This window comes from Protopterus annectens, chromosome 16.part0 (genome assembly GCF_019279795.1).
Source record: "Protopterus annectens isolate FY-2018-M chromosome 16.part0, PAN1.0, whole genome shotgun sequence".
Lineage (NCBI taxonomy): Eukaryota > Metazoa > Chordata > Ceratodontiformes > Protopteridae > Protopterus > Protopterus annectens.
The window spans coordinates 748,460,226-748,484,586 of NC_056750.1; the positions used below are offsets into that span (position 1 = coordinate 748,460,226).

General features: G+C 38.9%; 1 protein-coding gene across 1 annotated transcript in view; it reads right to left on the reverse strand.

Annotated features, from left to right (window-relative positions):
- Positions 1 to 3,853: 3,853 nt before the first annotated feature.
- Positions 3,854 to 24,361, reverse strand: part of PAPPA (pappalysin 1) — a 3,990,201-nt gene continuing 3,969,693 nt past the window's right edge. The window contains exon 23 of the mRNA XM_044058178.1: positions 3,854 to 4,192. Coding sequence (XP_043914113.1) covers positions 3,854 to 4,192 — 339 coding nt within the window. The remainder of the gene's footprint in view (positions 4,193 to 24,361) is intronic.

A 24,361-nucleotide genomic window follows, 5' to 3' on the forward strand; every position in this document is an offset into this window, starting at 1 on the left:
GCCGAGTGAAATGAGATAAGTAATTCAGTGACCTTAAGGTGAAGGTGGCTGAAGACAAGGTACGCTTCCCGTAACGGTCCATAGTCCTAGACTCCTTGTTAGGAGGATGGACCGAAGAGGAAGACTGCAACTTCCTTCTGGGTGGCTGCCGCCACCACCATGGCATCTACTGGGACTCCCTTCATCAGAAAGGCTGAGAGAAATTTGTTGGGGTGCCGAGGTACTGGCTCCACAGAATCAGGGTTTTCCCACATCCTTCGACAAATAAGGTCTAGAAGTTCATCGAAGGGTGGAGACACCCAGGAGGCGGAAGGTTGAGCACCGAAAGCCTTAAGGAATACTGACTCCTCCTCGGAAGGGGTTTTGGAAGGCCAGTCTCCTCTTTGTTTCAGTATCTCCAGGATATCAGAGAAGGAAACATCATCAGAGGAAGACTTGGGGGATCCTTCCGATTCCTCGAGGTCAGTATCGGAAGTGAGAGACTAGTCCTGGGAGTCTATGTGCTTCCTCTTGCACAATTTCTTTCTGGGAGGTTCCTCAGGCACAGGCTCTGAGGGACCTTCAGAAAGTGGGGGACCACTTGTGGGGGTATCCTTAGGGCCTAGCGCTCTGCTGTCCAAGGATAGGTGGGTGTCAGAAGCTCTCGCCGGAGTGGTAGGGGATGGAATGACCGACCCGAGTGACGTAGCTGACGACATGGCCAGGGCGGTCTGCATGGCCTTGAAGGCTGGCCCCCCCGAGTCCGAGGACCGACCGGCCTCCAAGGCCATGACCGGGACCGGGGTCCCCCTAGCCGATGCACCGAGTGGGAGACTCGGAACCGAAAGATGTCCCGAGGCATCCCCTTCGGGCCCGACCACGGAGACCCGAGTCTCGAACCCTGTGGACAGAACCGACATGGTCGGAGCCGAGGTCGGCACTGATAAACCCAAAGGGGTTATCAGAGCCGGCGCAGGAACATCACTCGGAGCGGAACATACCGGCTCCGACAGCAAGGATGTGCTCGGAGGAGGAATCGATGAAACAACCATAGGAATTGGCTCCGGAGCCGACTGGGTCGGAGCCGAAAACAATTTAGCTAACACCGGCGACTGCAGGAGCCACTGCACCACCCTATCCAAATCCAAATCAGAAAGCCTGGAGGATCTGGAGGAGATGAATGGAGACTGAGACCTCTTATCAGGTGAACCATGCTTACACTCAGCGACCGGCTCCAAATAGGTTCGAGAATGATCGGAGCGGACGCTGATTCACTTAACACAGATACCTCCTGCGGCGCCGAAGACAGTGGAGCCGAGGAAGCAGTATCCAATATACTAATCTTCTCTGAAGATACCGATGGAGCCAGAGACCTTTTCTTGGACCTGGAGGACTTAGATTTCGACTGGGAGCTGGGAGCCGAATCTATAGCCTCCTCAAAGGATGGTTTAAGCAGTCCCTTTAGAATCAATTTGTTTTTCCTCTCTTGGAGCACCCTAGGACTGAAGGCGTGGCAAAAGCTACATGACTCCTTTAAATGGATGGCTCCAAGACAGTAAACACAGACAGAGTGTCCATCCATGATGGACATTTTATATCCGCACTTTGAACACTTTTTAAAGCCAGAAGGCTTATGTTCTTTCTGATCTTTAGACATATCCGAAGATTTTAACAATTGCCAATGGGTGCAAAGCACACAGTGTAACTACAGATAAGAACTATCAAAAAGGGTGGGAAGCCCACAATTTAGACAGGAGACAGTGCCACAGAGGAGAGGAGAAGCTCTTAATCAACAACACAGTTAGCCCAAAACACGACAGAGAGAACCTCTAACTTAAACGGTTCTCCAAAAAAACAACAATTATACAATAAGAAACAGACGAACCACTCAACCAAGGGAGGACTAGGTCCTCTAACTAAAAATGGGCCTAGCCCGTGGGAACAGTTAGGGATACCACAAAAAACCAAAAAAATGGACCAGCAAACAAGGCACATGAAAATAATAGAAAATACTTTAATAAAAGTATTTAGGTTCAATTAAACAGACCGGTTTCGGCAATTGCTTTACAGAGCCTTCATCAGTGTTTGAATGAATACAGAAAAAGAACCTATATATAAGAGATTCCTTGAATCATGTGATCCATTACAAATGTTCATTGAGACAAGGCTTAAAGAGCCCACCAAGTTTAATAATCCATTTTTTCTCCATTGTATTCAATAACTCATGCCAACCTAATTTGTTATATCTAGATCTCAAAATGTTGTCAATAATGATGAAACTGAAACATGCATTATGATGATTTAAAGAATGTTTATATAAAGAATTCATTTCCATCTTGTTCCTAATATCGCTGAGATGCTCAAATATGCGTAGTTTCAGTGGTCTAGAGGTTTGACCAACATAAAATGCAGAACAAGTGCACTTAGCCAAGTAAATGACCCAGTCGGAGGAGCAATTAGCAAAGAATTTAATGTTAAATACCTCAGGGGTATTGTGACTGGTAAAACTTTTAGTTTTAAGTAACTTGGTACAGTATGTGCAATGTCCGCAAGGAAAACATCCAAAAAGAAGTTCACTTGATAGTGCAGTCTGTATGGTGTGAGTGGTTTTGGCATCGCAGTGTTTAAAATGACTAAAGAAAGCAGATAGATTTTTACCCTTACGAAAAGAAAATGAACATCTGTCACCAAGGATTTCCTGAAGTCTGGGTTCACATGTTAATATATTCCAATTGTGTTGGACCATATTAATCAATTTATTAGTGTTACGTCCATAAGTGGTGATGAATCTGGGAGGTTCGGAGTTGGATTTATGACTGGTCTTATATTGTAATAAATCTTCACGTTTCATGCTGTCAATAATATGTTTGGTATGTACAAGATGACCCAATTTATATCCAAGATCGTGGAATCTATGTACAAGATCATCGCTGAAACGTGTGTATGTGTCTTGACCAGAACAAATGCGTTTAATACGCATGAACTGAGATTTGGGAATGTTTTTGCAAATGTGTGGGGGATGGAAGCTGGAGGCATGGAGTAGTGAATTATTTTTGGGGAATTTTCGGTGAATTTCTGTAGACAGCGTATGATCTGATGTGCGGCAAACCAAAACATCTAAAAAAATTATTTTATTTTTATCAAAGCTGACAGAAAATTCGATTCCCCATTTATTATCATTCAAATAAGTTATAAATTCTGAAAGATATTCACTGTCTGACCTCCATACCAACCAGCAATCATCTAGGTACCTACGCCAAATGTCCATCTCATCAATGTAAATATTGTGGGATCTGTCATAAATGACCTGTTCTTCAAAATACGCCATGAACAAATCCGCATATGTGGGTGCAAAAGAAGCCCCCATGGCTGTCCCCTTTGTTTGCAAATAACACTTTGCCTTATAGGAAAACACATTCATAGTCAGTACATGTTCCGTCAAACACAACAAAAGAGTATTAAAACCTGGCCTATATAGTTCTGTCTTATTAAGCCAAAATTCCAAAGCTTCCAAACCGGCCCAGTGTGGAATGTTCGTATATAATGATTTGACGTCTAAGGTGCATAGTAACCAGTCTGGCTCAAGTTGTGTGTCTGAAATTATTTGAAGAAATTCAGTAGTGTCCCTGATCCTAGCTCAGACACATTGTAAAAGAGGTTGTAAATGTTTAGTCAAAAACAAAGAAAGTGGCTCGGTTAATGAATTTTTGCCAGAAACAATGGGTCTGCCTGGGGGGTTGTGAAGATCTTTATGAATTTTAGGTAGAAAGTATATGTACTGTGGGCAGGGATTGGTAATGGTAAGTTGAAACTGTGTGTTTTTCGTAATGATCCCTTCTTCAACAGCTGATATCAGAAAAGAATCTATCTGTTTTTAAAAAATAGGTGTGGGATCCATTGATAATTCAGAATAATAACGTGCATTAGATAACTGGCTGAATGCTTCATGATCATATTGTGAGATATCCTGTACAACAATTGAACCTCCTTTATCAGCACCAATAATAACTAACTCATGATTGTTGGCTAGATTAGTGATATTCTCCATACATGTTTTAGACACCTTGTTTGATAACGGCGGAATAGATCTTGAATGGAAATGAAGTTCTTTTAACATAGCTTGTTGAAACATGGGAACATGATGATTTATAGGCGGCATGAAAGAAGATCTGTGATATTTGAATTCATCAGAGATCTTTGATGGTTGTTGATCCTGAAAAAATAGTTTTAGGTTAAGTGTTCAACAAAATGAAATAATATCCCAAGCAAAACTTTCTTCTGAAACAAAAAAGCTAAAGATAATCCTTTATTCAAAATCTCAATTTCAGAGGAGGAGAGAACATGTGATGAAATGTTGGTGATGTTAACATTATTCACTTTGTCACAAACATTTGCAATAGTGTTTCCATATTGTCCCCAACCTTTATGTTTACTGCCACAGGGTCACCAGCGTTAAAAAGAAGGAACTCTACAATCACGCAGGGTTTACACGTAGGAGGAGGGGGGGGGCAGAAAACATAAAGGTTGTGGACAGTATGGAAACTCTATTGCAAATGTTTGTGACAAAGTGAATAATGTTAACATCACCAACATTTCATCACATGTTCTCTCCTCCTCTGAAATTGAGATTTTGAATAAAGGATTATCTTTCATCCCTGGCTTTTTTGTTTCAGAAGAAAGTTTTGCTCAGGATATTATTTCATTTTGTAGAACACTTACCCTAAAACTATTTTTTCAGAATCAACAACCACCAAAGATCTCTGATGAATTCAAATATCACAGATCTTTTTTCATGCCGCCTATGAATCATCATGTTTCCATGTTTCAACAAGCTATGTTAAAAGAACTTCATTTCCATTCAAGAACTATTCCGCCCTTATCAAACAATGTGTCTAAAACATGTATGGAGAATATCACTAATCTAGCCAACAATCATGAGTTCGTTATTAATGATGCTAATAAAGGAGGTTCAATTGTTGTACAGGATATCTCACAATATGATCATGAAGCATTCAGCCAGTTATCTAATGCACATTATTATTCTGAATTATCAATGGATCCCACACCTATTTTTAAAAAACAGATAGATTATTTTCTGATATCAGCTGTTGAAGAAGGGATCATTACGAAAAACACACAGTTTCAACTTAATCCCTGCCCACAATACATATACTTTCTACCTAAAATTCATAAAGATCTTCACAACCCCCCAGGCAGACCCATTGTTTCTGGCAAAAATTCATTAACCGAGCCACTTTCTTTGTTTTTGACTAAACATTTACAGCCTCTTTTACAATGTGTCCGAGCTAGGATCAGGGACACTACTGAATTTCTTCAAATAATTTCAGACACACAACTTGAGCCAGACTGGTTACTATGCACCTTAGACGTCAAATCATTATATACGAACATTCCACACTGGGCCGGTTTGGAAGCTTTGGAATTTTGGCTTAATAAGACAGAACTATATAGGCCAGGTATTAATACTCTTTTGTTGTGTTTAACGGAACATGTACTGACTATGAATGTGTTTTTCTATAAGGGAAAGTGTTATTTGCAAACAAAGGGGACAGCCATGGGGGCTTCTTTTGCACCCATATACGCGGATTTGTTCATGGCGTATTTTGAAGAACAGGTCATTTATGACAGATCCCACAATATTTACATCGATGAGATGGACATTTGGCGTAGGTACCTAGATGATTGCTGGTTTGGTATGGAGGTCAGACAGTGAATATCTTTCAGAATTTATAACTTATTTGAATGATAATAAATGGGGAATCGAATTTTCTGTCAGCTTTGATAAAAATAAAATAATTTTTTTAGATGTTTTGGTTTGCCGCACATCAGATCATGCGCTGTCTACAGAAATTCACCGAAAATTCCCCGAAAATAATTCACTACTCCATGCCTCCAGCTTCCACCCCCCACACATTTGCAAAAACATTCCCAAATCTCAGTTCATGCGTATTAAATGCATTTGTTCTGGTCAAGACACATACACACATTTCAGGGATGATCTTGTACATAGATTCCACGATCATGGATATAAATTGGGTCATCTTGTACATACCAAACATATTGTGGACAGCATGAAACGTGAAGATTTATTACAATATAAGACCAGTCATAAATCCAACTCCGAACCTCCCAGATTCATCACCACTTATGGACGTAACACTAATAAATTGATTAATATAGTCCAGCACAATTGGAATATATTAACATGTGAACCCAGACTTCAGGAAATCCTTGGTGACAGATGTTCATTTTCTTTTCATAAGGGTAAAAATCTATCTGCTTTCTTTAGTCATTTTAAACACTGCGATGCCAAAACCACTCACACCATACAGACTACACTATCAGGTGAACCTCTTTTTGGATGTTTTCCTTGCGGACATTGCACATACTGTACCACGTTACTTAAAACTAAAAGTTTTACCAGTCACAATACCCCTGAGGTATTTAACATTAAATTCTTTCCTAATTGCTCCTCTGACTGGGTCATTTACTTGGCTAAGTGCACTTGTTCTGCATTTTATGTTGGTCAAACCTCTAGACCACTTAAACTACGCATATCTGAGCATCTCCGCGATATTAGGAACAAGAGGGAAATGAATGCTTTATATAAACTTTCTTTAAATCATCATAATGCATGTTTCAGTTTCATCATTATTGACAAAATTTTGAGATCTAGAAATAACAAATTAGGTTGGCATGAGTTATTGAATACAATGGAGAAAAAATGGATTATTAAACTTGGTGGGCTCTTTAAGCCTGGTCTCAATGAACATTTGTAATGGATCACATGATTCAAGGAATCTCTTATATATAGGTTCTTTTTCTGTATTCATTCAAACACTGATGAAGGCTCTGTAAAGAAATTGCCGAAACCGGTCTGTTTAATTGAACCTAAATACTTTTATTAAAGTATTTTCTATTATTTTCACATGCCTTGTTTGCTGGTCCATTTTTTTGGTTTATACCACAAAAAACACCAATAACAACTACTGCAGCAAGAGGAGCTATTAAAATAGCATTTTAGGTATAAAGCAACCAAATTCTGAAGAGAAATAAGTCAAAAAACGGTACTTAGCCACAGCCAAGCGAGACCACGTCCAAGCTGTACAAGCAGCAAACGAGATCTGGGGATGCAAAGCAGTGTACTATGGGATACCCTCTTAGCCAAGCCAATCAGAGACTTTTGAGCTAGTAAATAGGCCGAACCCATGGGTAAGAATGTAGGCGAGATAGGACTACATAACATCCCTCAGTTCTAAGTGGGATGGAGGTCCTAGGGGGAGCAGGAAGGCCTCTGACTGCCAAGAGCTGATCCACCAATCTGACTACATCCAGTTCTGAAAGGTGGAATGGAAGGACATCCCTGAGGGCGATTCTGGCCTGTCCGGGAATGGACTTAATTGTTGACCCAAGAAGGAATCTGTAGATCGAGAGTATCTAGTCCTGGGTGTATTCTCGACCTCCGGCACCGTGGTCAGCTGACCAATAATTTGTTTTGCAGGGGAGGAAGTAATTGGAATGCTTGGAGAGACTATTGTTGGTAGCGATGATGCAGATTTTGGTATTTTAGGTCTCGGTTCTGTGGGAGGAGTCGAAACTTGCACCTTAGCCGATTTAGTTTCTTGTACTTTAAGAGATGCAGGTACGGAGTGGCTCCTTTTTTGGATTCTTTTCTGGGAGACTCAGATGTCTCTACCTCAGACAAAGCCTCATCAAAAGGGCATTTTAGCAGCCCTTTGAGGATGTTTGCTATGCCTCTCTGCAAGGGTTCGATCACTGAAACTCTTGTAGAGTTCACATGGTGGTTGTATTTCCAAACACATGAAAGATGCCTATCAGAGTTGGGCATCTTTCTACCACATTTGTCACATTGTTTGAACCCCGTGGTTCCCATTTTTTCTGCCATACTTCAAAAATAACAGGAGGGCACGCGCACTGACACATGCACACCAAAAAACTAACAGACAGGGGAGGAGTACAGAATACATCTTTTTTTTTTTTTTTTTGATGTACCAATGATGGTACTTAGAAAATTACCCCCAAGAGGGTAATAGAAGAAAAAGAGGAAAAACAAAGGATATCAGCAATGGTATCTAAGAGTTACCGGAGTTAGAGGGAAGGGAAAGGCCTAAACCAATGAGTTTAGTCGACAAGGTAAGAGAAGAAAGGTTATACGAACACTCCGAGCAATACACACTTACTACACATTAACTACTAAGGAAAAAGCACACTTTAGCGAAATAAAAAAAAATAAAGATATATATATATATATATATATATATATATATATATATATATATATATATATATATCTGGGTCTACTTCCCTTTATTATAGAAACACTTCTTTGAAAAAGAGAAGCAGACCCACACTTACACGAAAGTGCACTTAACCGAAAGTGCACTTCCGCGAAGAACGGTTCAATGAACCGTTAAGGAACACTGAGGCGCTGAAGCACACTACAGTGGGGAAAAGGGAATTTATATATATATGGGTCTGCTGTACTTCGTCGAAGAAACACTTCTTCGAAAAAGAACAGTAGACCCACACTTACCAGAAAGTGCACTTTCGCGAAGAACTGTTCAACGAACCATTAACGAACACCAAAACAATGTTTTTGCAGGGGGGCAAGCCAAACCCTCCCCTACTTAAATATACCAACTCTGAGAATATATATATATATATATATATATATATATATGTATATATATATATATATATATATATATATATATATATATATATATAAATAAAATTAACACTTAGCTGAGAGCACAGCTGACATGTCCAATTTTCTACACAGCAAACAAAATCTGGGGCAAGGGAAGAGAGGCAGTATGGTAGCCTTGGCTTGAGAGTTTCTGGCTGCAGCGAGCTTGTTATAATGGCCAAGTCTCAGAACCCAACAGTCAAAAATGAATGAAGACTGACAACATCAGATTATATTTTTAAGTCAAAGCTGAGAAAAAAGGAAATAATCACATCTTAAACACTCGAGAGCTAAAGTTAAGCACCTCTTTCGTGAAAAGCTGCAAACGAGGTCTGAGGTAAGTTAGGGGTTGGTGCATTATTTGTAAAGGAGGAGCTTGAGAGCCTTTTGGTTACCATCAGCTTGGCCGAGTCGATTTCCGAGGATCGGATCTAAACCCAACAGTTGAGGACAGAATGAAAATTGACAACATCCGATGTATTAACATTCGATCATTCAGGCAGTTAGCTGCAGTTGTTTGGAGCTGTGATATCTCACATTCCACCTGTATTGTGTGACTAGGTCCAGTCTGTGAGGAAACCTTTGGTAACTGCCCTTGGAAATTCATAAAAAAGGCCTGAGAATAATAATTTATAAAATATTGTAGAACCAGAGACATACACATACTCACCTTTAAAGAGTCTTGATTTTTTTTTTTTTGGCTCCAACTAGAAAATCATTTCCATTTATTTATTTATTTTACATTTGTTGACCGGGAGAGTCCAACTGGATATATGTTCATCTTCAGCGGAGGCCCGGGGAGAAAAGCTCCAAGATAATAATACACATTGAACATTTAATAAATGCTAGTTTCAAGCAGATTACAGTCATAAGCAACACCAACATTTAGCATCTGGAATGGCTGAATGAAGGTCATTGATAAAGATGGAGAAAAGAAGGGGTCTTAGTATCGAGCCCTGTGGGACTCCTAATGTGATGGGTAGGCGAGATGATAGCTTGTCCTGCCATAGGACTGCCTGTTGCCTGCCCTGTGGGTAGGACTGAAACCATTAGAGTGCATGGCTGTTTAAGGAGAAGGCCTTCAAGGTATTTATAAGCATTTTGTGGTCAACCATGTCAAAAGCCTCGGATAGATCTAGAAAGAGTGCTGAGGATAGTTTATTATTGCGGTTGTGGTTAATGACTTTAGAGAAAGACAGGAGGGCAGAAGTAGTACTGTGGCATGGCTTAAAGCCATTTTGAAAGTTGGACAACAGCTTGTTCTGTGTGAGGTAGTGCATGAACAGTATGTGTACACACTTCTCCATAATTTTAGCTAGAGGTGACAGAATAGCTATGGGTCTAAAGTTTGACAGTTCACTGGAACTGCCTCCTTTATGGAGAGGTATGACATGGGAGATTTTCCATATAGTGGGTACAGTAGCTTCAGATATAGCTCTGTTCATCAAGATTGAGACGGGGTATGCTATGGTGTCAGAAGCCTATTGCAGATAATCTGCTGGGAGGAGGTCGGCAGCCAGGGTGGTGGGTCTTAGTTTCTTAAGTAGGGCATGACTAAATTGAGTAGGAACAGGCTGGAAGGTAAAGTATGTTTGGGTACTGGGTGTGGCTGTATTAGAATTAGAGCCACTGGGAGAGAGCTGGCTGGCTAGAGACTGGATAGTTTCTGTGAAGAAACTTGAAATTATTAGCAATGTATACTGGGGATTTTTGTTGGGAAGCTGAGGGGGGTGGAGTGATGGTTTGGCCTGGGTGGAGTAGTTTGTTTATTCCTGCCTAGAACATTTGAGGTTTGTTTTGGTGTTTTTGCAGTAGATGGTAGTTGTAGTTCTTTTTGTCTAAGGTTATGGATTTTTTGGTGTCATTCCTTAGCTGTCTGAATCTTAGTTGATAAAGTGGAGCTTTTGTTTTCGGTAGGTGGCCCATGCTTTGTTTCTGAGTGAAATTTTGGTTTTGATATCTTTAGAAAGCCATGGTGCAATACTAACTTTGGTACTAATAGAGCGGCTGGGAGCATGGGAGTTAAGAATAGCAAGGAATTTGGTGTTAAAGTATGCTACTGCTTCATCTAGGGGGAGACTTTTTAGTACTGACCAGTTGCATGCCTTAAGTTCATTTTGAAACTTGGTGAGAATAAAATTCTTGTTTCTTAATGTTCTATAGGTGGGTTGGTAGGAGCAGTCTACTTTGAGCTTGATTATATAGGTGAGACAGTGATCACTTAGGTCATCAAGCAAAGTGCCTGATTTATAGGATTGAAGATGGGTATTGATGAGTATCCAGTCTAGGGTACTTTCCTTATTATTGGGTTTTCCTGTCCTGGTGAAGGAGGTTATGATTTGAGTAAATCCATAGAGGTTTATGTGGGTTGTGGGGGTTTCACAAACTCAAGTGTTCCAGTCAATGTTGAAATCCCCAAGAACAATTGTTTCTTGGGGGTAGTTATTGGATAACCAATATAAGAAGTGTTTTAAGGTTTCTGTGTTCCTCCCTGGAGGAATGTAGACACAGACAATGCTTACATTTTTGTTTTTATTAATTTGTAATTTTGAGATAGGAATTTCAGCATTATTGAACTGGGGTGGTTGTTGGATATCTATGCCGACAGATAGGGTAGACTTGTAAAATATGGCTACCCCACCACCCTTTCTGGTGGTACGGTCTAGTCGAAACATATTGTACCCTGGTGGCAGAATCTCATGGTCCTTGATGGCAGGCTTTAGCCACGTTTCTATTAGCCATAATATATCTGGGGAATGAACAGCTAAGAGGGCATGCAGGTGCTGAGTTTTGTTATTTATGCTCCTAATGTTTAGATGGCAGGCCAGCAGTGAGTTAGGAGGTCTATTTGTTGGAGCTATGGTGGTAGGGGATACAGTAGGGGGATTAAGGTCAACAGGTGGGGACAGACCAGGGTTTGGATGGATGCCGCCGTCCTTTGTGAGATTGTAGTGTATCCTGAGTATGAGTTTTAAGATTTTTAATAAAGTTTTGTAAAAGTGTCTAGTTTTAGGACTAATGTAACTAGGTCTAGTAAGATGGTAGTATTTAGGGGTTAAGGAGGTAAGCATGAGAGAGGTGAGTAAGGGTGCATTATTATCTGTTGTAGATGGGATGGATGTTTGGAATTTAGGGTAGTGGAAACCTGGGTGACCCTGACATTCATAGGCAGTTAGGAGAAATGGGATGAGTAACAGGGGTAGAAGTAGAGTTAATAAGACTATTTTGGGTGATAGCATACCTACTGAATGAGACTTGAAACTTAGGCAAGAGGAATAGTAGAGTTAGAGGACTGGTGATATCAAGTTGAGGGTGGTGCTGTTGAGTTAGCAGTTATTACTGATTGGTTTAAAAAAGTGGGGTGTGGTCTAGTACCAATAAATGTAGCAGCACCAGGGGCGGGAGGAATTTGGGGGCACGGTGGGGTGCAAAGCGAGCCCAAGCGAAGCAAGGGCAAGCGGAGCAGGGATGAACCGATGCTTGTACTAAGTTGTAGCAGTTTAATCTGTTTGAGGAAAAAAGGGGGGTGGGGGAAAATAGAAGGCAGTAGGTGTGATTAGAGGGAGACCTTGATTGACTCAAGACACCACACCAAAGGTAAGTTGAATGTAAGGGCCTAAAATCTGCACTCAGCACTTTAATGTTACTTGCACTCAGCACTTTAATTTTTACTTATGTTTAGCAGGAAAGACAGACCAACAGTATACACTTTTGAGGATTTTTTCAAGGGTTACTTGTTCAAATGTTAGACAAGTAAGTAAAACTTTCAACAGAAATCTATGTCTGAGTGTTAGAAATCCAGAAAGTTACAAGGTATACCTGTAAACATTAGGGTCAGACAGACAAATGTAAGAGTCAGTGTACTTTAGTTACAGGGGAAGGGCAAACACTCAAGCAGAAAAGAGTCCTATGGCTGACCAAAATGGTGACTTGCTTAATTACACAACACTGTAAGAGAAAGCTTAACAAATGCTTTTTATATGTGTAACCTACTGATTAATTGCTGGGAGAAACAGTTTTTGTTGTGGTGGCCAACTGCAATCCTGTAGATACCGTTATGCAGGAGCTGCAGTAGGAAAATGGGAAGTTCAGCTAGGAAAAGAGAAAAGCAGAGATTCTAGGGTAAGCATTAAGGCAGCAACAGACAGCTATTTTATAACAGTACATTCAGAAAGGTTTTGGGGGGTAAAGTAGCACACTTCAGAATGGACTAGGATTTATAGCTAAGAAACCTAAGCAAGAGAGCAATGCAGTAAATAAAAGAACAAATATATGATTACCTAGTAGCAGGATTCTTTGTCTCCCTTAATACTGGCTGCACGTACTTAGAAAATAGGTGCCTAAACAGCATTAAAACATTATCATCCATGCAGTTAGTTGAAGTTCTTCCAAGCTGGGATGTATCAAACACCACCTATCTTGTGTGACTAGGTCCAGTCTGTAAGGAAGCCTGTGATAATTTCCCTTAGAAATTACCAATGAAAGGGTGAGACACTGCTCTCTGGGGCAGAAGGGAGTCAACATAATCAAAATGACACTGGATATTAGTAGAAATGGCAGAAAAATATACAAGAACATTCTTGTCCACGGAAAAGAAAAAGCATCTGTTTTCCAGGTCTTCTGGCATGGAGTCTCAGAACAGAATTTTGCCAAGTGATTGCTGTGACTGGAATCAAGAAGATCTATCTCAGGTGTTCACCACAGCTGGATCAGTTTCTGGAAGACCATCTAATTTAACTTACATTCATGAAGGTCTACCCTGGTCCTGCTCAGCTTGTCTGCCCCCACATTTTGCTCTGAATGTATGCAAGATGCCTGTAGAGAGAGATTGTGTTGAAAATGTATATACCAGGATACCATGACCAAGTCTGTACAGAGGATTGGATCTGGTTCCCCCCTGTTAATTTATCTACCACATCACTGTGATGTTGTTTGTAAACACTTGCAATGATCCTGGGGAAAACAGATGAGAACTCAGAGCATTTATAAATACCAACACCTCTTTTATGTTTCTTTATTTTGGTCTGTTTTCCTGTTCCAAAGATTGTGCACTGTTACTCTCATTGACACTGCTACCAAAGCAAAGTTGGAGGTGTCTTTTGTTATAGACTGTGCTGGTGTAGAACGTAAAATGGGAGACCTAGATTTTGATAAAATTGATCTCTCTTACACTAACCACAAAACTGGAACTTGGAATGTCAGGGGATGTTGATGCTGTGACCATACAAATTTTGGGTCTATGTTCAGCCATTGAATGAACTAAACATCGAACAGCTGAACATTGAACCCAATTCAGCGAACGTTCATTACATCAAACCTGTGAGGTGAGGAAGGTAACTAATTGTCCAACACTTCCCTGTCTCACACACGTCAGTGTTTCAAACTCCCCTTACCATATATACCAGCCCTGAGATTGCACTACAATGGAGAAAAAGGGTTTGAACCACTGCTGTGTGTGAGACGGGGAAGTGTTGGACAACTGGCTAATTTCACCGTCTCACAGATTCGATGAACTGAATGCTCACTGAATGGACGTTTGTTGATTAGCAGTCGATGTTCAGCCATTCAGTATTTAGTCCATTCAATGGCTGAACACAGACTCACAAATTTTAGTTACCACTGAATTTTTCTCATGTGGAGTCTTGACAGAAGAATCATGAGATTCATAGATGCCTTGTTGAGACAGTAGTCTGACTTGAAAAACTCAGAAATAGATCTACATACAGAACTACTTTTTTTTTCCTGTGGAAGAAAACCTCTTTGAATTGAGGTATCTAGCAGACATCTCAGGAAACAATCCTGTGAGGAATTAAACAAGGCCTTTATATGTTTTCCTGGAATCTGAATCTATGTAAGAGATCTCTCATCCCAGTGACAGATTCCTTACACACTGAAAAAAACTCTGCAAAGATAAGCAAGTTGTCTAAATAAGGAAAAATTTGAAAACGTGTACTCTGTAGTAGACTATCACTGGAGTTAGATGCTTTGTAAATGCCCTTGGAGGAGCGGATAACCCAAAGGTGTGATTCAGACACAGAAAATCCTTAAGAAATGTCTGAAATTTGGACCTATAGGAATGTAAGGATAAGAATCTTTTACATTTAAGATCAAAAGAAAAATCAAATGAGGAATGACAGGTAACAAGTTGGGAAGAGATAACATTTTGAACTTGGGCAACATTACAAACTGTCTGAGAAAAGAAAGATCCAGAACTGGTTTCCACAAATCTTCATTCTTTGGCACAAGAAATATTCTTGAATAAAACCCTTCGCCTAGCTGAGCAGGAAGGACTGTTTGAAAAAAAGAGGTATGATCTGGTGAATTAGGAAGGAGAGATTCCCACTGCCATCTGTAACCATGATGAATCACATTCAGAATCCACGTCTAAAGCTAGCTGTTGCCAAAGACAGAAATGGAGGGTCAGATTTTCTGGAAGGATTGCGGACTTGCCAGGGTGGGAAGAGAGAGGCGAGCCTTGTAGATATTCATTTCGACTTGTTAAATTTTCTTTTATTCTGGGGGGTGGAGGTCCTCCTTTCTTCTTGGAACCTCCTTGCCATTGTTTTTTAAAAGTCGGTTTGCAAGCAGTTTGCTGTGTGTGCTTACTTTGCTTTATGAAAGAGGCTGTACAGCTTACATTAAATATCTTGCAAACCCAGAGGAAGAAGGCTGAGAAATCTGTGAAATTCCCTGAATCATTTTATTTCCATCATCACACATTTTCAGGACCTCTGCAGTAGATGATCCAAAAACTACCTCTCTAAGGGACAATGCAAACTTTTTTTAACATCCTCAAAAAGGTTTTGAGTATGCAGCCAAACGAATATCCTCATAAAAGTTCCAGTGGCATCAGGTGAATCATAACCACATTTCAAAGAGTGGGTAGCCACTTGTGACACAGAAACAATAAGATTACAAAAATATGCTCTTTCCTCAGATGAGGGAGACAATGCCACAGTATTCTTCATGTTCTCAAAAGAGGCAAGCATAAGTTTAACATATGAGCTTGACAAGTGAGAATTCTAAAAAATATGTATTGCAGAAATATACACTTTCCCCCCCAAAACAATCAAAAGCTTTCCTATTTTTGTCAGAAGGGAAGGGGAGGGACTGGCATTAACCACATGTCTAGCATGGTTTACCAGAAAAATCTCTGCTGGATCTGATCTGGGTTAGAATATAAATACTTATAAGACTGAGAAACCTTATACAATCTATCTGCTTTCTTGTAGGCAGTAGGCTGCCTGTCAGGCAAGAGTTGTTAATTAACTTTCTTCATTTTGTGACTGAAGAAGGAAGAACTGAGGTAGGTTGTTCTATGATAAAGATGAAAAAGATGCCTGATTTCTGTGGATGCCTAGCAGTAGAAAGTATAACAGGTAAGTAGTAAAGTCACAGTGATAAACACTTTAAACACTTACTCCAACCCCATAGTAAAATAACACAACTTTTACCAAGGAAAAAGTTGTTTTGAATTAGTTTTAAGAACATTTTTCCAAAAAGATAAAAAGTAGCATTCCTGTTAGAAGGTTACTAAAAGTCATGTGACAGTCTATAAAAGCACTTTCAACCCAAAATAAAATAATCATTTTTAAAGAAAAAAGCTTACTTTTAGTCATAAAATTAAAAATTGGAAGTGTTTTTCTCCAAATGGAACTTAATTGCCAGCAATGGAAAGTGTTAGCTAACTGTCGATCTTCGAAAGTATACAAGAGGAGTGTTGTTTGGTGGCAGGAAAGCTTTTAAGGACTTTTGCACAAACCACTCTTTTTCTCAGGTCTGCTCAAGCTGACTAATGATTTGGGTGCATGGAACGTGCCCTTAAAGCTTTGGAAACTGCCTGGCTGTTATATCCTTACCAGGGTATAACCCATATAACTAAGACTGCTGCAGCAGTGATCATTATGATGAGGGCACCACTTTTAAACCTTTCTTTTCTGTCTCATTTAAAGTTTTGTTTGAAACATTAATAAACAAGTCATTCACACTGCTCCGAGCATTACTCCCTGAAGTTAAACAGACACTGCATTGCGAAATAAGACATCTAAACATGTTCTTTTGTTTGCGGCCACGTATCCTTCTGGACTTGGTAAAGGGATCCCTAATTCATTATTCCTAGGCTGCACTAAATCTATCAGCTCCAGATTCAGCTTCTATTTATCAGTAATAGAAGATTACCCCTCAGTGATAAAACTATCTAAGGTGGAAGAATCACTATTCCCCAAAATAGACCTGTTGGGGCAGCCTGCACATTTACACTTCTGCATATCAGATCTAGCTAAGTTAAATCAAACATGTCTATTTTTCCAAGAATAAACCTTTCTCCCACCTTTGTAATCACTACGATTCCTGCCACCTTCTTTTTTTTTATCAAGTATGCTTTGGAAGCATTCCTTATGCATATTAGAACTCCAAAAAACAGCATTAATGCCAATAAAACTGAATATAACATTTGAGTGAACCATGGTTAACTTCCCCAGTCTTAATAAAAAAGAAAGAAGATGGATTGTAAAACAGAGGCTTGCTTCCCCATGGGCTGAATGGCTATTTATGAAAACGGGTGCCTGTCACAGTTTATTAACCACCACAAGAGGGATAGTAACCCGAATACCCAACTCCCAAGTATACTGTCTGGAAATAAACCACACAGAAACCTTAATAAATATGACCTTGAGTTAAACACACAATATTTTTAATGAATACATGGATTTAACCACACAAATAAGAATTGTGGTAATGTGCAATATTAGAAACAATGATCTGCCTTGTAGAATGTTTCTATAGTGCCACTGTGTGGGTCAAAGAACATATGATCTAAAAGTCAAATGTTTTGCATATCTAAGTGACATTACATGTAATAAAAGCTGGTCATTTATTAAAAAAAAAGAAAAAAAATTAGTTAACTCACAGGTTATATTTATTATTATTGGTACTGATACTGTTTCCCAAAGTTCTAATATGCACAAGGAACATTCACAAAGCATTCTTGACAAAAAAAAAGAAGGAAGGTAGATTCTAAAAAATGGAGGCTTTGCTTCCCCCTGGATTGAATGACTAGTTATAAATTTCATTGTGTAAATGGAAATCAACTAATAGAACTGTCTTCTCTTATTTTTTTGTTTTTTATTTCTCATAGTTGGTATTGGTGTATGTGTGCCATTTGATTTTTTAGAATTAATATATAATCTTGTTAAGATGTGACATGCTCATATTTATTTTTTGCACTGAGAAAGTTGCAGGCAGCAGTGAAACTGGCTTGCAACTCATATACTGGATGTCATTATATCCATTAAATATAGGAATTTATTGACTTTCATGACTAAGGTTATGAAGTTCATATATATTGGTCCCCTTCCAAACATCTAAAACCCATAACATTAAATTTTATAACATCTAACAGTACAAATCACATGAAAATAACATCCCCTCCACATATAAAGACATACGACACCAAACTACCAAACACACTTTTTACTACATTTCTGCAGGGGGGGGCTTGATACAGTGGGGTTAGGAAAAAAACTTTTTGCCACTGTAGTACGATCTTGGAGTTGGTATATTTAATTTACGGGGGGAGGGTGCAGGGGGGCTTTCCCCCTGCATAAACGTAGTAAAAAATGTATTTGGTAGTTTGGTGTCGTTATATGTGGAGGGGGTGTTATTTTCTTGTGATTTGTAGTGTTAGATGTTATGAAATTCGATGTTATGGGTTTTAGATGTTTTGGGTTTTAGATGTTCTGGTCTCAGTGTTATGAAATTAGATGTTATGGGTTTTAGATGTTTCAAAGTAGACCCGTATATATATATATATATATATATATATATATATATATATATATATATATATATATATATATATAAAATGATTTTTTTTCTCCACTTACTGCTAAATGTTATCAGTTTATATCCCCATGTGTATTTTTCCAAAGTTTAAATTAATTGATAAAAAGGATGACAAAATTTCCAGCACTAACATTTTTCTATATTCTAAACAAATTATAGAAATTTGGTAGGATGACGGAAAACAGAGCTGACATGACAATAGACAGATGAGTAATAAAGCAGATAATATATCAAATGCAGTATAAGGTAGTTAAAGCAATCAGGGAAGTTACTAGCTTGGTTTCTCACTAATGGGTGCATACATGGCATCACAGATTACTTGTAACATAGTTACAGATGTCAAATCAAGCAGCATGGTAGACACAGTAGAGCATGTAAAGTATTGACATGAAGACTAAAGCAAGCAGAATGAAAAGCTCACGGTTTGTCAGCTGGCCTTTATACACCATTACTGATATGAAATCAATCGGCTTAAATGCAAACTCTGTAAAAACTGTAATGCTGGATACATATGTTCATGAATGCAAATGTTTAAGAAATAATTTATCAGCACACTCACTGAAAATGCACAAAATTTTCTGCTGGATTTCTTCTGAAACACAAGCTTGCTCATCATTTCTCATAGAGGACCCGACATCTACTCACACAGTAAAATTCAACCTAAGCTAAATTGTAACCAAAACCAAAACTTCATTCCTAACCCATTCCAAACTCCAACTTTTATCTTAAAAATCAGTGATTTCCAATAGTACTGTAGTAATGATATCTGACTATATAGCATTTATTCATTCAATACATTCAACTCAACATTCATATATGTGCTAATTTAAAAGAAATCACCAAAATACTACTGACCAAATTGCATGCAAACACATAACCACACTACCTAATCTCTAAAGGACTTGCTTAAGCATAAACTCATTGAAAATTACAACCCAGTTCAAAGATTCATCAAAAACCCAGTAGTGTAATTTTCTCTATATTCACATATTGATTGAAATTACTAAGAATATACCAATACATATCATGTTCCACATTATAGATTACACTTCCCATAAAGGTCACAATACCTACATACACCCCCTTAAGCTAACCTTATGTAACTCTAATCCCGAATCCAACCCAAACCTTAACTATAAGCCTAATTCTAACAGTAAACTTTAATCTAGCCCTAATCCTCATCCTAACTCAAAACCTAAACCTAATCCTAAATGCAGCCCTAATGGTAACAAAAAACAATACCTCATTTCTAACTTCAACCCACCTACCAGTGCTAAAGCCACTGATTTATAGTTTAAGCAAAGACATAAAACCAAATGGTATTTCATACAATTATGATTTTCATAAACTGGACCTTTTCAGTGCAATAGTCACACAAACTGCATTCAGTCAAAATGATGTAACCAAACTTGTTTTGGACTAATGGCGATTTGGACTTTACAGTTTGTTTTTCCACTCATTTTATTCTTGTTTTGGACTAATCTCAGCCAAAAAAAAATAAAATACTAAGAGTCTTCAAAGTGAGATGAGACAATGATCATAACTTTAGTGTACAGACACCAATCAGTAAAAGCAGTGCATATAAGTAAAGGTCAGTGTTGGATTGCACTTAAAGACATCATTAATATGGACGAGGATTGCATTCTCCTAGGTACACACATGATGTCTCATGCAATCTATTATAGCTGGGTCCCAAGTATCACAGATCAAAAGCAATATTGGGGGTTGGATAATGGTTAAGGTGTTTACCTCACATTCATAAAGTATAGGGTTTAATTCTCACCTTTGAAAGGGAGCTAAACTAGGCTTAAAATGACCCACATGGGCAGCTAACTTAGGACTCACCTATGAAACTATGAATTCATTTCTTAAGACAGAACTACAACATATTAGTTTTACTTGTACTGAAGTCTTGGTGCCTATACATTAAAGCATTGTATTATTAACTTTCTAAAATATATAAGCCAGTATTTACATCAGGGCATAATGACTACCTTTAACTTTACTGTTGCCTAGTACTAGCAGAGAAGCAGGAACGTCAAGTCAAACATCATAATACAGGATTCATTAGTTCACAGCCTGACTTGAAGCACTTGGAAATCTTTTGCCTTTTATCTGTTTAAACAATGCAATACTGGCATGCTTTGTAATCAAGTGAAGAAATCACCTAGCATTTCAAAACACAATACTACTTCATATTGCTGAAACCCATGTCCATTAAGGTTTTAATAAAATACAGGATAAATCACACTACGAAAGGAATACTACAGCAGTTTATGCAGTAATGTATTAAACCCATAACAGGAACCAGATGTTATATGAATTGCTTTTATTGTGGTTTCATTTAGCTTTCAGTGGGCTTGCATAATATTGACCTAAAAGAAAGTGATGCTTTCTGCTACACAGTCTGGCTACATTTAGTTAACAGCAGTGCAGTCCAAGGCATGTAAAGTTGCAAAATGTTTCTTTGCAGTTAGCTGACATCATTAAATCAATGTTCCCTGACCTCAGATCTTTCAAGTCTGAATGATATTCTAGGAGTACAACACATGATGTAGCATGCTTTCATTCAGTACGCAGATAATACGGTTATTCTAATAATCATCACAAGATGTCTGATGTAAGTCCTGCATTATTTTAATTGCATCACTTGTAACTGGATATTTACTATATGATTTAAAATATGGAAGCTAAAACAGACAACCCTGTGTAAATGAGGTGCATTATACAAGTTCAAAAGATTCTTTGTGGGAAAGTGAATGATTTTAGTCTTTACTGTGCATGATACTCATACAATATTTTCTTTTCTTCTTGTAAATCCCTACTTACATAACTTACTCATGTTCAACATGCATCCCAGAAAGCATGTTAAAGGGTTCCTGCTGAAAGTCTAAACACTACAGCCATGATCCTGGGAACACCAAAGCTTTAAGTGTAATTAGGGGAATGTATACTAATACTGAGATGCAGAACTGCAGATTATTTCACTTGTCTAAGGTAAAGAAGCAGCAGGGGCATGGGGGAACAGAAGGAGCTCCAGGTAAAATTGCTTTAAGTATTTACCAGTGAGTTCTGACTTTTTTTTTGGAATTGCACTTTTCAGAATATTTGTCCTTGCAATACTGAATATTATATTTCAGATAGGGATACATGTTAAAACCCCAGCTCACAAGACTCTGCATTGTTTCTTTCAATGCTTAGGGCTATACAAGTAAATGGATGAGCAGGGAATGGAGCCCACCTCTTCATGTTTGCAAACTGGTGTTCTCCTTCACTTTGCTTTACTGTCTCTGCTTCCCAATAATTGGCACTTTTTTTTTTTGCTGAAATCAGAGATATCACATTTTCAGGCATCACACTGGGTTCCAGGAGCTGTGCCACTAGTCACCTCTCTCCTTTTCATCCTTGCCATCATATCCATTAGACTGAAAAAATGTGACGTTACATTATATTACACATCATTACATTACAAATATGACAGCAAGCAGAGACAATTTATCTATAAAATCTGTCTATTTAGTGCATTTAATGTGCAGTTGCTACCTCCTCCCACCAGGGTTTTCTCAACCTCTTTCAGTTACTTCAAGCACTAATGGAGGTGCTTCTTTAATCATAGCCTACCACCCACTCAGGAACTTTATTCCAGGGTCTATAACTCTGTAAAAAACTACTTTCTTGAGTCCTGATTAATGTCAATAGTCTTCATCTGTATGTGAAGGCCCTGCCCCTCCTTTCTCTCCCTGTACTTCATTTCTGTCCTTCACTTTCCCACATAGCACCTTTTGTACGTATATAATGCCCCCAAACGCTAATAAATGTAAGTGTAACAGTTCCAGAATCTGATTTTAGTCTTTACTATCCATCACTCTTGTTCTTCTTTTGACTTTTCCCGGTTAGGGGTCACCACAGTGGAACTCCGGTCCGCTAATGATTGGCAGTAGATTTTTTTATGGGTGCCGAGGTGCCAGCTCAACTCCCAACCTTCAACGAAGGCACGCCCATTCTACGTATGTCTTTTGAATGCCACTCGACCGCGGGGAGGACATGCAGACTCCACACAGAAGGCGCTCCAGCCGAGAATCGAACGGGAGAACCTCTTGCTGTGAGGCAACAACACTACCGCTGCACCACCGCAGTGTTTTACTATCCATCACTCTAATAACCATTATTGCCTTTTTCTGGATGTTTTTCCAGTTATTTTATATATTTTTTCTTGTAAGACCACAGAAACTGCACACTATATTCTAGATGTGGTCTCATCAGCATAGAAGAGATCAGGAGTATGACCTCCTCATCCCTGGAGTTTACACCCTGCAGAATACAGTACAACACTTTATTATTATTGTCATGTTTACTTGTTCTTGTACTTAATTGTATGAGAGCAGTATGATGATCATGTCATTGTTTTCTTCCAGCCACCATCTCTCGTAATTTAGCATATACCCTGACATGTATGTGATCTTATGGAAGCTGTGTCCAAAATGTGGATCTCTGTACTTAACCTGCACTGAACCTCATTTACTACCTTTCTGACCACCTGCGGAAAGATCTTGATCCGTTTTCAGGCTTTTTCCCTCATCAAACACTAATACCCCAATTTTTCCTTAATGTACACATTGTTTCACTCTGTTTCTCACCCTCCTCCAACATATTAATGAAGAATATGTTGAATAGACAAGTTTGCAACACTGAGATCTATGGCACTCCACTGGTCACTTTATTCACCCCGATAGCGTCTCTTTGACAGTCACACTCTGATGTCTTCTTCCTGGCCATTTCACAATTTATTTTGTCTGTTTCTACTTTACTCAACTTTGACTTCAACTTCAATTTTATTTTGGTGATCAGAACATAAGAACCTTTAAAAAATTAAGCAACATATATGACTGGGACAATAAGGTATATAGAAAAATCTGAAGTATGAAATATTAGCTCACATGAATGTACTCAAGTGTTAAAATAAACATACATTAAAATAACAACTATAAATAATTATGACACTCACTTGATATACAACAAATTCTGCAGTCATGCTAATGCTCAAAGGCAGTACCCACAAAACAGTCAACAGGAATAAATAACCAATATCCACTTAATAGATCTGTGTTGTGGTTTAGTCTAGCCCACTATCTCATATTCCAGGCCAGATACAGTCCACAATAAAGCCAAAACAGACTGTTGAAATCTACATATGAACTCTCAAATAGTTAACGTGAACAGTGGGACAGCGGTCACAGAAGAAGAAGAAGAAGAATTCAAGACTTCAAGTCAGGCAATTTAATCATCAGTCTTGCAGCAAGACCAGTAGGGTTTACACTTCAGTCCTCAGTGTCTCAAAGTGCAGCTGCAGGATCATTTACATGCTGAAAAAGTATGTGAAACAGTCCCAGAAGCAGCATCTGAGAAGCAGCAATTTTTGTTTGTGTCTTTCGGCTTTTCCCGGTAAAGGGTCGTCACAGCGGAACTCCGGTCCACTAATGATTGGCAGTAGATTTTTACGTGCTGAGTTGCCGGCCCTGACGCACAACCTTCAACGAAGGTACGCCCATTCACGCATGTTTCCACACAGAAGATGCTCTAGCTGAGAATCGAACAGGACAACGTCTTACTGTGAGGCGACAACGCATCGCAGCACCACCACCGCAGTCTATCTGAGTAGCAGCAATAACAATTACAAAACTTAGCACCAGCTGACAACCTACAAGACCACAAGATCAGCCAGAGATTGTCATTCAAAAAAGTCACTAGAGCAAAACTAGAAGGACTCAAGGCTAAAAAACAAAACAAACAAAAAAAAAACAGTAAGCA